Source organism: Entelurus aequoreus, linkage group LG25, assembly GCF_033978785.1.
Source record: "Entelurus aequoreus isolate RoL-2023_Sb linkage group LG25, RoL_Eaeq_v1.1, whole genome shotgun sequence".
NCBI lineage: Eukaryota > Metazoa > Chordata > Actinopteri > Syngnathiformes > Syngnathidae > Entelurus > Entelurus aequoreus.
This window is the reverse complement of record NC_084755.1, coordinates 12,900,586-12,913,437: the sequence shown is the minus strand read 5'-3', so window position 1 is coordinate 12,913,437 and position 12,852 is coordinate 12,900,586. Positions and strand designations below refer to the sequence as shown.

The 12,852-nt window shown below is 36.6% G+C and overlaps 1 protein-coding gene across 1 annotated transcript in view; it reads left to right on the top strand.

Moving 5' to 3' along the window:
• LOC133642348 (protein tweety homolog 2-like) overlaps nt 1-12,852 on the top strand; it is a 146,274-nt gene that overhangs the window by 100,463 nt on the left and 32,959 nt on the right. Inside the window, exon 5 of the mRNA XM_062036482.1 lies at nt 3,685-3,780. Within this exon, the coding sequence (XP_061892466.1) occupies nt 3,685-3,780 (96 nt within the window). The remainder of the gene's footprint in view (nt 1-3,684; nt 3,781-12,852) is intronic.

Here is a 12,852-nt window from a genome sequence, read left to right as displayed (position 1 = left end):
TACCTCCTCTGACGTTACGCTACTTCCGGTACAGGCAAGGCTTTTTTTTTATCAGCGACCAAAAGTTGCAAACTTTATCGTCGATTTTCTCTATTAAATCCTTTCAGCAAAAATATGGCAATATCGCGAAATGATCAAGTATGACACATAGAATGGATCTGCTATTCCCGTTTAAATAAAAAAAAAATCATTTCAGTAGGCCTTTAAGCACAAGGCTATCACCGATGTATTGTCGTGGAGATAAAAGTCACTGTGAATGTCCATTTCGCGTTCTCGACTCTCATTTTCAAGAGGATATAGTATCCGAGGTGGTTTAAAATACAAATCCGTGATCCACAATAGAAAACGGAGAAAGTGTGGAATCCAATGAGCCAGCTTGTACCTAAGTTACGGTCAGAGCGAAAAAAGATACGTCCTGCACTGCACTCTAGTCCTTCACTCTGACGTTCCTCATCCATAAATCTTTCAACCTCGCTCAAATTAATGGGGTAATCGTCCCTTTCTCGGTCCGAACCGCTCTCGCTGCTGGTGTAAACAATGGGGAAATGTGAGGAGCCTTTCAACCTGTGACGTCACGCTACTTCCGGTACAGGCAAGGCTTTTTTTTATCAGCGACCAAAAGTTGCGAACTTTATCGTCGATGTTCTCTACTAAATCCTTTCAGCAAAAATATGGCAATATCACGAAATGATCAAGTATGACACATAGAATGGATCTGCTATCCCCGTTTAAATAAAAAAATGTCATTTCAGTAGGCCTTTAATTTAATCCTACAACTTCTCCCTGTTTAAATATAATAAACGTTCCAAGAAAATACACAAAAAGTCAAATAAAAACAGAAAATAAAGCATTGATGCCAACAACAGAGTCCTAGTTTTGCAAGTTTAAAGGTATTTTCCATTTTCCATTCCTGTTGGTGCGAGGCCTGCGGGATATTTCGTGCTCGGTGATGACCCATCATTGGTATTTTTCATAACACATACAGTATTTGTCATTCCTGGCATTAAAAGAGCACAAACAAAACACGACACTATCGGCGTTACGACACTGATCTCCTTTATCGCCATCATTTATTCCGCTCGAGTTCGCGCCCTCTAAAGCGTTTCTATTCATTCGCGCGAGCGGTCTTCTTTTGCGGACTCCACACTATGAGCATCACCCTGGCATTCATTTTCAGTGGCGTTATTGGATTCCGCGCAGCCGATGAGCTACGAGCGGCCTGTGGCGGCGCTTTATTGATGAGCGGTAAATGTTACAGCCGACGCGGTGTTATTTGATATACTTTTTCCTCCATCGGTTTTTTATGGCCTCCGAGTCATCCCTACCTCTGTGTCCTTACTACACGTTGCGCCCTTATGCAAATAAAGTCTGTTGTTGCTTGAGTTTTTTTATTTTTTTATTTTTTATTTTTTTTTACCATTTGTGGCTTCCATTGGTGCAATGGTATGTACTCGTAATCAAATATCTCAGTGCGATACCTTCGGTCACTGAGTTTCCAAACAGTACACATTAAGCGTTGGCATTTTTACGTTTCTTTATCTATTAATTTTTACCGATCATTTGTTTACCATGTTTTCCAAAGTTGAGCTTACCCACCTCAATACTTTTGATGCATCGGTAGGGGGGAAAATGGCCTTAAATTGAAAGATGATGCTGTCATTAAAGTTACCTTTGATTGTGCGGCGAAATTATTCTCTCCATTTGACCCATCACCCTTGATCACCCCCTGGGAGGTGAAGGGAGCAGTGAGCAGCGGCCGTGGCCACGCCCGGGAATCATTTTTGGTGATTCAACCCCCAATTCCAACCCTTGATGCTGAGTGTCAAGCAGGGAGGTAATGAGTCCCATTTTTAAGGTCTTTGGTATGACTCGGCCGGGGTTTGAACTTACGACCTACCGATCTAATTTTTACCACTGTGTTACATGGCCTTTCCTTTTAACAACACTCGTTTGGTAACTGAGGAGACCAATTTTTGAAGTTTTTTAGGTGGAATTCTTTCCCATTCTTGCTTGATGTACAGCTTAAGTTGTTCAACAGTCCGGGGTCTCCATTGTGGTATTTTAGGCTTCATATTGCGCCACACATTTTTAATTGGAGACATATCTGGACTACAGGCAGGCCAGTCTAGTACCCGCACTCTTGTACTACGAAGCCACGCTGTTGTAACACATGCAGAATGGGGCTTGACATTGTCTTCCTGAAATAAGCAGGGGCGTCCATGAAAAAGACGTTGCTTGGATGGCAACATATGTTGCTCCAAAACCTGTATCTACCTTTCAGCATTAATGGTGCCTTCACAGATGTGTAAGTTACCCATGTCTTGGGCACTAATACACCCCCATACCATCACAGATGCTGGCTTTTCGACTTTGCGCCTTAAACAGTCCGGATGGTTCTTTTCCTCTTTGGTCCGGAGGACACGACATCCACAGTTTCCAAAAACAATTTGAAATGTGGACTCGTCAGACCACAGAACCCTTTTCCAACTTGCATCAGTCCTTCTTAGATGAGTTCGGGGCCCAGCGAAGCCGGCGGCGTTTCTGGGTGTTGTTGATAAATGGCTGTCGCTTTGCATGGTAGAGTTTTAACTTGCACTTACAGATGTAGCGACAAACTGTAGTTACTGACAGTGGTTTTCTGAAGTGTTCCTGAGCCCACGTGGTGATATCCTTTACGCACTGATGCCGGTTTTTCACGCAGTACCGCCTGAGGGATCGATACTCAGTTGCAATACACTTCCCCACCACTTGTGGCAGTAATGACAATATCAAACAAACCGAAGAAGTCTGGCGCTTAAGTCATAGAGAAGTTTGCACTTTTTTTTTTTTAAATGGGGGGGTGATTTTGCAATATGTTACTGCATATGTCAGCAGACTAAATTAGGAGCCTTTGTTTGTTTACTTACTAATAAAAGACAAGTTGTCTTGTATGTTCAATATTTTATTTAAGGACAAACTTGCAATAATAAACATATGTTTATTGTACCCTAAGATTTGTTGTTAAAATAAAGCCAATAATGCCATTTTTTGTGGTCCCCTTTATTTAGAAAAGCATTAAAATACATGTTGGTATCAGGACAACACTACCTAGGTAATAATCTTTGTGATTAACCCATGCTTTTATATACTTTCACAAAGTTTTAAACTTTAAGTAGGTTGGACATCATTATAGAATATGATTAAGATCAAGATGACTTCATTGTTAATATTTGAGTGGGCTCCGGCTCCTCCGTAGTGGAAAAGTTGGGCCCCGAGGTCAAAAAAGGTTAAGAACCGCTGCTCTAACATACTCTCCGGTGACCTTAATGTGAAGATTTAGTGCAGCAGGTCTCTTAAATTGTATGCAATCAATATTTTTTTGTTGTTCTCTTAAGAGTTACAGCGGTAGCGTGGCTGTTGTGGATGGTTAGAGGACACACACACACATTTAAAGTCCGGGCTGTGTGCGCAACGTGCACACGAAGGACATTTTTCAGAGCTTGAAAATTTAATGTCTATGGATTTGTGGTGTTGAATTATTGAGCCCATAGGCTGCAAATTACTAGCCCAAGCAGATGGGCTCTAACCAGGAGGCAAGAAATCTGATGTCTCTGACACTTATCTTAGATCTTGGGTGTAAAACACATATTTAACCAGCACATGCTATATGAGGGTTTGTTTAATATCCTATGTCTCCTACTATAGATGGTTGACCTATCTGCTCCTGCTGATCTTGGATCTGCTCATATGTTTGGCCCTGTGCTTGGGGATGGTCAAGCAATCTCGATGGCTGCTCGTCATGTAAGTCGGAAATATATTCATTTATTTTTGGTGTTCCCATGCCGCTGCCATAGACCAGTGTTTTTCAACCACTGTGCCGCGGCACACTAGATATTGTCTGGTGTGCCGTGAGAGATGATGTCATTTCACCTAATTGGGTTAAAAATATTTTTTGCAGACCACACTGCAAAAAGTCAGTGTTCAAAAACAAGAAAAAAAAAAATAAAAATTAGGGGTATTTTATTTGAACTAAGCAAAATTATCTGCCAAAAGGACAAGAAAATTTGGCTGGTCAAAACTTTCCAAAACAAGTAAAATTAGCTAACCTAAATGAACCCAAAAATACCTTAAAATAAGTATATTCTCACTAATAACAAGTGCACTTTTCTTAACAGGAAAAAAAAAAAAGATATTTTTTCTCAATATGTTGAAAAATATTCTTAAATTAAGCTCCTGTAGAACTTTGTAGTGTCTGGCCTGGTTCTGTAGGCTGTCAGTACTTTCAGTCCCTACACTGCAAAAAGTCAGTGTTCGAAAACAAGAAAAAAAAAATAAAAAAATTTGGGTATTTTATTTGAACTAAGCAAAATTATCTGCCAATAGAACAAGAAAATTTGGCTTGTCAAGAATTTCCTAAACAAGTAAAATTAGCTAACCTCAATGAACCCAAAAATGCCTTAAAATAAGTATATTCTCGCTAATAACAAGTGCACTTTTCTTAACAGAAAAAAAAAATAGATCTTTTTTCTCAATATGTTGAAAGATATTCTTAAATTAAGCTCCTGTAGAACGTTGTAGTGTCTGGCCTGGTTCTGTAGGCTGTCAGTACTTTCGGTCCCTACACTGCAAAAAGTCAGTGTTCGAAAACAAGAAAAAAAAATACAAATTTTAGGGTATTTTATTTGAACTAAGCAAAATTATCTGCCAATAGAACAATCAATTTCGACTTGTCAAGACTTTCCAAAAAAGTAAAATTAGCTAACCTCAATGAACCCAAAAATACCTTAAAATAAGTATATTCTCGCTAATAACAAGTGCACTTTTCTTAACAGAAAAAAATATATATATCTTTTTTCTCAACATGTTGAAAAATATTCTTAAATTAAGCTCCTGTACAGGAACTTAATTTAAGAATATTGTAGTGTCTGGCCTGGTTCTGTAGGCTGTCAGTACTTTCAGTCCCTACACTGCAAAAAAGTCAGTGTTCGAAAACAAGAAAAAAAATAAAAAATTGGGGTATTTTATTTGAACTAAGCAAAATTATCTGCCAATAGAACAATCAATTTCGGCTTGTCAAGACTTTCCAAAACAAGTAAAATTAGCTAACCTCAATGGACCCAAAAATACCTTAAAATAAGTATATTCTCACTAATAACAAGTGCACTTTTCTTAACAGAAAAAAAAAAGATATTTTTTCTCAATATGTTGAAAAATATTCTTAAATTAAGCTCCTGTAGAACTTTGTAGTGTCTGGCCTGGTTCTGTAGGCTGTCAGTACTTTCAGTCCCTACACTGCAAAAAGTCAGTGTTCGAAAACAAGAAAAAAATAAATAAAATTTAGGGTATTTTATTTGAACTAAGCAAAATTATCTGCCAATAGAACAATCAATTTCGGCTTGTCAAGACTTTCCAAAACAAGTAAAATTAGCTAACCTCAATGAACCCAAAAATACTTTAAAATAAGTATATTCTCACTAATAACAAGTGCACTTTTCTTAACAGAAAAATAAAAAAGGATATTTTTTCTCAATATGTTGAAAAATATTCTTAAATTAAGCTCCTGTAGAACTTTGTAGTGTCTGGCCTGGTTCTGTAGGCTGTCAGTACTTTCAGTCCCTACACTGCAAAAAGTCAGTGTTCGAAAACAAGAAAAAAAAATACAAAATTTTGGGTATTTTATTTGAACTAAGCAAAATTATCTGCCAATAGAACAATACATTTCGGCTTGTCAAGACTTTCCAAAAAAAGTAAAATTAGCTAACCTCAATGAACCCAAAAATACCTTAAAATAAGTATATTCTCGCTAATAACAAGTGCACTTTTCTTGGTAAAAAAAAAAGAGACCTTTTTGCTCAATATGTTGAAAAATATTCTTAAATTAAGCTCCTGTACAGAACTTAATTTAAGAATATTGTAGTGTCTGGCCTGGTTCTGTAGGCTGTCAGTACTTTCAGTCCCTACACTGCAAAAAAGTCAGTGTTCGAAAACAAGAAAAAAAATAAAAAATTGGGGTATTTTATTTGAACTAAGCAAAATTATCTGCCAATAGAACAAGAAAATTTGGCTTGTCAAGACTTTCCAAAACAAGTAAAATTAGCTAACCTCAATGAACCCAAAAATACCTTAAAATAAGTATATTCTCACTAATAACAAGTGCACTTTTCTTAACAGAAAAAAAAAAGATATTTTTTCTCAATATGTTGAAAAATATTCTTAAATTAAGCTCCTGTAGAACGTTGTAGTGTCTGGCCTGGTTCTGTAAGCCAGTGTTCCCCAACCTTTTTGTACTTGCGGACCGGTCAATGCTTGAAAATGTGTCCCACGGACCGGGGTAAAGAGGGGGAAAGGGGGTAGTAAAAAAAAATAATAATATATATATATTTTTTTGTCATAAAAAAATACAATCATGTGTGCTTACGGACTGTATCCCTGCAGACTGTATTGATTTATATTGATATCTAATGTATATATTGTGTTTTTTATGTTGATTTAATTAAAAAAAAAATTTTTATACAAATATTTTATTTTATTTATTTTTTTAATTTCTTGTGCGGCCGCGGCCTGGTACCAATCGGTGCACGGACCGGTACCGGGCCGCGGCCCGGTGGTTGGGGACCACTGCTGTAGGCTGTCAGTACTTTCAGTCCCTACACAGCAAAAAGTCAGTGTTCGAAAACAAGACAAAAAACAAAAAAATTGGGGGTATTTTATTTGAACTAAGCAAAATTATCTGCCAATAGAACAAGAAATTTGTCAAGACTTTCCAAAACAAGTAAAATTAGCTAACCTCAATGAACCCAAAAATACCTTAAAATAAGTATATTCTCACTAATAACAAGTGCACTTTTCTTAACAAAAAAAAAAAAGATATTTTTTCTCAATATGTTGAAAAATATTCTTAAATCAAGCTCCTGTAGAACATTGTAGTGTCTGGCCTGGTTCTGTAGGCTGTCAGTACTTTCAGTCCCTACACAGCAAAAAGTCAGTGTTCGAAAACAAGAAAAAAAAATACAACATTTTGGGTATTTTATTTGAACTAAGCAAAATTATCTGCCAATAGAACAAGAAAAATTTGGCTTGTCAAGACTTTCCAAAACAAGTAAAATTAGCTAACCTCAATGAACCCAAAAATACCTTAAAATAAGTATATTCTCACTAATAACAAGTGCACTTTTCTTAACAGAAAAAAAAAAAAAGATATTTTTTCTCAATATGTTGAAAAATATTCTTAAATTAAGCTCCTGTAGAACTTTGTAGTGTCTGGCCTGGTTCTGTAGGCTGTCAGTACTTTCAGTCCCTACACTGCAAAAAAGTCAGTGTTCGAAAAGAAAAAAAAAAAAAAAAAATTTGGGTATTTTATTTGAACTAAGGAAAATTATCTGCCAATAGAACAATCAATTTCGACTTGTCAAGACTTTCCAGAACAAGTAAAATTAGCTAACCTCAATGAACCCAAAAATACCTTAAAATAAGTATATTCTCGCTAATAACAAGTGCACTTTTCTTAACAGAAAAAAATATTTTTTTTTTTTCTCAATGTGTTGAAAAATATTCTTAAATTAAGGTCCTGTAGAACGTTGTAGTGTCTGGCCTGGTTCTGTAGGCTGTCAGTACTTTCAGTCCCTACACTGCAAAAAGTCAGTGTTCGAAAACAAGAAAATTTTTTTTTTTTAAAATGGGGTATTTTATTTGAACTAAGCAAAATTATCTGCCAATAGAACAATCAATTTCGGCTTGTCAAGACTTTCCAAAACAAGTAAAATTAGCTAACCTCAATGGACCCAAAAATACCTTAAAATAAGTATATTATCACTAATAACAAGTGCACTTTTCTTAACAGAAAAAAAAAATAGATATTTTTTCTCAATATGTTGAAAAATATTCTTAAATTAAGCTCCTGTAGAACTTTGTAGTGTCTGGCCTGGTTCTGTAGGCTGTCAGTACTTTCAGTCCCTACACTGCAAAAAAGTCAGTGTTCGAAAACAAGAAGAAAAAAAAAAAAATGTGGGTATTTTATTTGAAGTAAGCAAAATTATCTGCCAATAGAACAATCAATTTCGACTTGTCAAGACTTTCCAAAACAAGTAAAATTAGCTAACCTCAATGAACCCAAAAATACCTTAAAATAAGTATATTCTCATTAATAACAAGTGCACTTTTCTTAACAGAAAAAAAAAAAAAGATATTTTTTCTCAATATGTTGAAAAATATTCTTAAATTAAGGTCCTGTAGAACTTTGTAGTGTCTGGCCTGGTTCTGTAGGCTGTCAGTACTTTCAGTCCCTACACTGCAAAAAGTCAGTGTTCGAAAACAAGAAAAACAATTTTTTTTAAAATGGGGTATTTTATTTGAACTAAGCAAAATTATCTGCCAATAGAACAATCAATTTCGGCTTGTCAAGACTTTCCAAAACAAGTAAAATTAGCTAACCTCAATGGACCCAAAAATACCTTAAAATAAGTATATTATCACTAATAACAAGTGCACTTTTCTTAACAGAAAAAAAAAATAGATATTTTTTCTCAATATGTTGAAAAATATTCTTAAATTAAGCTCCTGTAGAACTTTGTAGTGTCTGGCCTGGTTCTGTAGGCTGTCAGTACTTTCAGTCCCTACACTGCAAAAAGTCAGTGTTCGAAAACAAGAAAAAAAAAATACAACATTTTGGGTATTTTATTTGAACTAAGCAAAATTATCTGCCAATAGAACAAGAAAATTTGGCTTGTCAAGACTTTCCTAAACAAGTAAAATTAGCTAACCTCAATGAACCCAAAAATACCTTAAAATAAGTATATTATCACTAATAACAAGTGTACTTTTCTTAACAGAAAAAAAAAATAGATCTTTTTTCTCAATATGTTGAAAAATATTCTTAAATTAAGCTCCTGTAGAACTTTGTAGTGTCTGGCCTGGTTCTGTAAGCCAGTGTTCCCCAACCTTTTTGTACTTGCGGACCGGTCAATGCTTGAAAATTTGTCCCACGGACCAGGGGGAAGGGGGGGGAAGGGGGTAGTAAAAAAATAAAAAATAAAAATTTGGGGTATTTTATTTGAACTAAGCAAAATTATCTGCCAATAGAACAAGAAATTTGTCAAGACTTTCCAAAACAAGTAAAATTAGCTAACCTCAATGAACCCAAAAATACCTCAAAGTAAGTATATTCTCACTAATAACAAGTGCACTTTTCTTGGTAGAAATGTTTTTTTTGACCTTTTTGCTCAATATGTTGAAAAATATTCTTAAATAAGTAAATGCTAGTGCCATTATCTTGACATAATGATATGTGCACGGCATCATGATTATTTTTTTCATGCTTGAAATAAGAAATGATTACTTTAAAAAAGTAGTTTTATACTTGAGTGTTGATGACACAGCTTTGCATCAGTTGATATTCTAGTTTCAAGCATGTTTTACTCCATATAGGTCATCAAATCTCAGCAACAAGCTGTAATATCTTACTGAGATCATTTAGGAACAAAACCCTTAAAACAAGTAAAACACATTAACATAAAATCTGCTTAGTGAGAAGAATGATCTTATCAGACAGAAAATAAGCAAATATGACCCTTATTTGAGATATTTAATCTTACTTAGATTTCAGTTTTTGCAGTGCAGTAATTATAATCCGCAAATAATGTGCCGTTGTTGAGTGTCTGTGCTGTCTAGAGCGCGTCACAGTGACCGTGTAATACTCTTCCATATCAGTAGGTGGCAGCAGGTAGCTAATTGCTTTGTGGATGTTGGGAAAATGGTTTGTCGTGATCACAATATGCAGACGACAGCGGGAGGCAGAGTGCAGGTAAAAAGGTATCTAATGCTTAAACCAAAAATAAACACAAGGCGAGTGCCGCTAGAAAAAGGCATTGAAGCCTATGGACGGCTATGCAAAACGAAACTAAAACTGAACTGGCTGCAAAGTAAACAAAAACAGAATGCTGGACGACAGCAAAGACTTACAGTGTCAAGACGTGGACTTCGGTACAGCTTAATGCGAGGATTTCGCAGCTCGCTGCGAGGAATGTTTTCCCGTGGTGCAAACGGACTATAGCAGACTTCGGAAGAAGGTAGGAACATGTTTAATCTTGACCATAAAAAGAACAAACAAAGGGCGCGCACAAGGCGGAGACACAAACTTGGCGTATGGAAAAAAAACTAACACTAGGACAGAAACTATGAACATGAAACAAAACTACACTTACTGTGACGTGAGCAGAACAGCATGAACTATGATATCAGGAGCTATGGCATAAACAGAGCACGAACAGAGTAAAGTCGCCAGGTCGACTACCTGGCAACTACCGGCTTAAATAATAATGACATGATTAGTGACAGGTGCGTGAGTCCGAACACCAGCAGCAGGTGAAAATCATATGCCACCATGGCAACCAAAACAAACAAGAGTGCACCAAAATACAGGAACTATGGAGTTCAAAAACCAACAGAACATAACCAAACAAAACATGACCACAGAACATGACATACAGCAGGGGTGTCAAAGTCAAATGGACGGAGGGCCAAATAAAAAATTTAGCTACAAGCCGAGGGCCGGACTGTTCGAATGTTCATTGAAAAATTTTTAAATGACGCATATAGTCTAGTGAACCTAATTGAACCTACTGAAAACCTAACAAATATATTCCAATATGATCAGATAAATAAAGCAATATTTTCTTATGGCTCTGTCAGTAATCTTTAATTTTCAACAGACACAAAAGACAAATTTCCTTTATATAAAAATCCCCATAACATGAACATTAAATGAAAGAAACCGGTATTCAAGACACCATCAGTAGCCTATATTTTCTATTTTAGCAAAAGTGGGCTAAATTTACTTCAAAGAAAAAAACAATAATAGCAATTTTCTATCATCCACTCAACTGAAATATTTTTAAAATATAATTGGATTGAAATACAATAAAATAAAGTGCAAAAATCTATTAATCAAAAACAACACTTTGTTTAAGGAGAAGTAACATGCAGTGAAAACAAATATTAAACTTTAACTTTTAAACTTGAACTGAGTAAAAACTCTAAATATGTGATTGCACAGTAATGTTCACTTGTTTGAGGTTGATACTTGGTGGTGTACCATCTTTTCCACAAGTTCATCAATGTTCGGGGTAAGGCTCTGAGCTGAGGAAATCCTCAGAATTGAGTGGAGGTGTTCAGCAGTAAGTCGACTTCTGTGTGATGTTTTGTTCAGGTTCATCAAAGAAAACAGTTGTTCACACAGGTTTTCCAGCTACCTCCGTGAACATATACTCCGACTCCACCTTGTTTGAAACCCCCGGTTCTCAGTGTCCACCTTCCGTTTTGCCATTTTTGATGGGTATCTGAAAGTTAATTTTACTGTGATGCTGACGACTGCTGTGCCAATAAATATTGAAATGAAGCAGCCTACTGCTCGGTGCGTCACCGTTGCATTGTGGGAAATGTAGTATTGGTGCGTGTAAAAGATCTGCGGGCTGCGGGCCGGTTCTAATAATAAATCAAGATCATCCCAGGGGCCGTAAAAAACCTTCCTGCGGGCCGGATGTGGCCCGCGGGCCTTGACTCTGACATATGTGACATACAGCGTGTGGAGCAGCAGACGGCGTCCACAAAGTGCGTCCGTACATGACATGACAATCAACAACAAAATAGGAAACACTACACACAGGAAAACACCAAAAAAGTCAAAATAAGTCACGGCGTGATGTGACAGGTGGTGACAGTACACCTACTTTGAGACAAGAGCTATAGTGATGCATGTTGGTTATGGTTTAAATTCATATCCAACAATTGCGAGAACGACTTTTTACTGTCAATATCGGCTGCTGAGTTTCATTTTTTTAATGTTTTTTGATAGTGGTGTATCTCGGGATTTTTCCAATGAAAAAAATGTGCCTTGGCTCAAAACATTTTGAAAAACACTGACAAAGACACACAGCCAGCATCGTATAAAAGCTCCATTAACGGTAACAAAGATACCGTAGCGGTGTCAAATATCGCTGACATCACCAGCTTAGCTTTCCTCAGTCACTTCAATTCTATCCATACTGTCACAGTAAGCTTCTGTTAGTGTGCAATACATAGTCATATTTATACAGTCGTGGTCAAAAGTTTACATACACTTGTAAAGAACATAATGTCATGGCTGTCTTGATTTTTTACAACTCTTTATTTTTTTGTGATAGAGTGATTGGAGCACATACTTGTTGGTCACAAAAAAAAACATTTGTGAAGTTTGGTTCTTTTATGAATTTATTATGGGTCTACTGAAAATGTGAGCAAAAGTATACATACAATGTTAATATTTGCTTACATGTCCCTTGGCAAGTTTCACTGCAATAAGGCGCTTTTGGTAGCCATCCACAAGCTTCTTGTTGAATTTTTGACCACTCCTCTTGACAAAATTGGTGCAGTTCAGCTAAATTTGTTAGTTTTCTGACATGGACTTGTTTCTTCAGCATTGTCCACACGTTTAAGTCAGGACTTTGGGAAGGTGTCAGGTTCAAACACTGATGACATTTATTAAACAGATGAGAAGCAAGGAATCATGCAAAGACAGAGTTCAATTTGGCCCATATGAGGAGACACGTGTTTTGGGCTGTATTCTAGTTACAGATCCAAACTACGTTCTAAAAGTCTAGCCTGCTTGCTTCCTCTATTTATTTGGGAGGTCCCTGTTTACATCACTGAAGCTGTCGCTGAGGGAAGGGGGTAATCTGGACAACTCCAGTTAGATACAATATATGATTATACAAAAATGCAAATGTATTGACGCTGGTGATATCGCCTTGTCTCTGCCCTGTCTGCGGCACGGCGGTGTTCGGCCTTGGCAGTCAGCAGGCCGAGTCTGGACACAACACTGATAAAGACGGCTGGCAATAT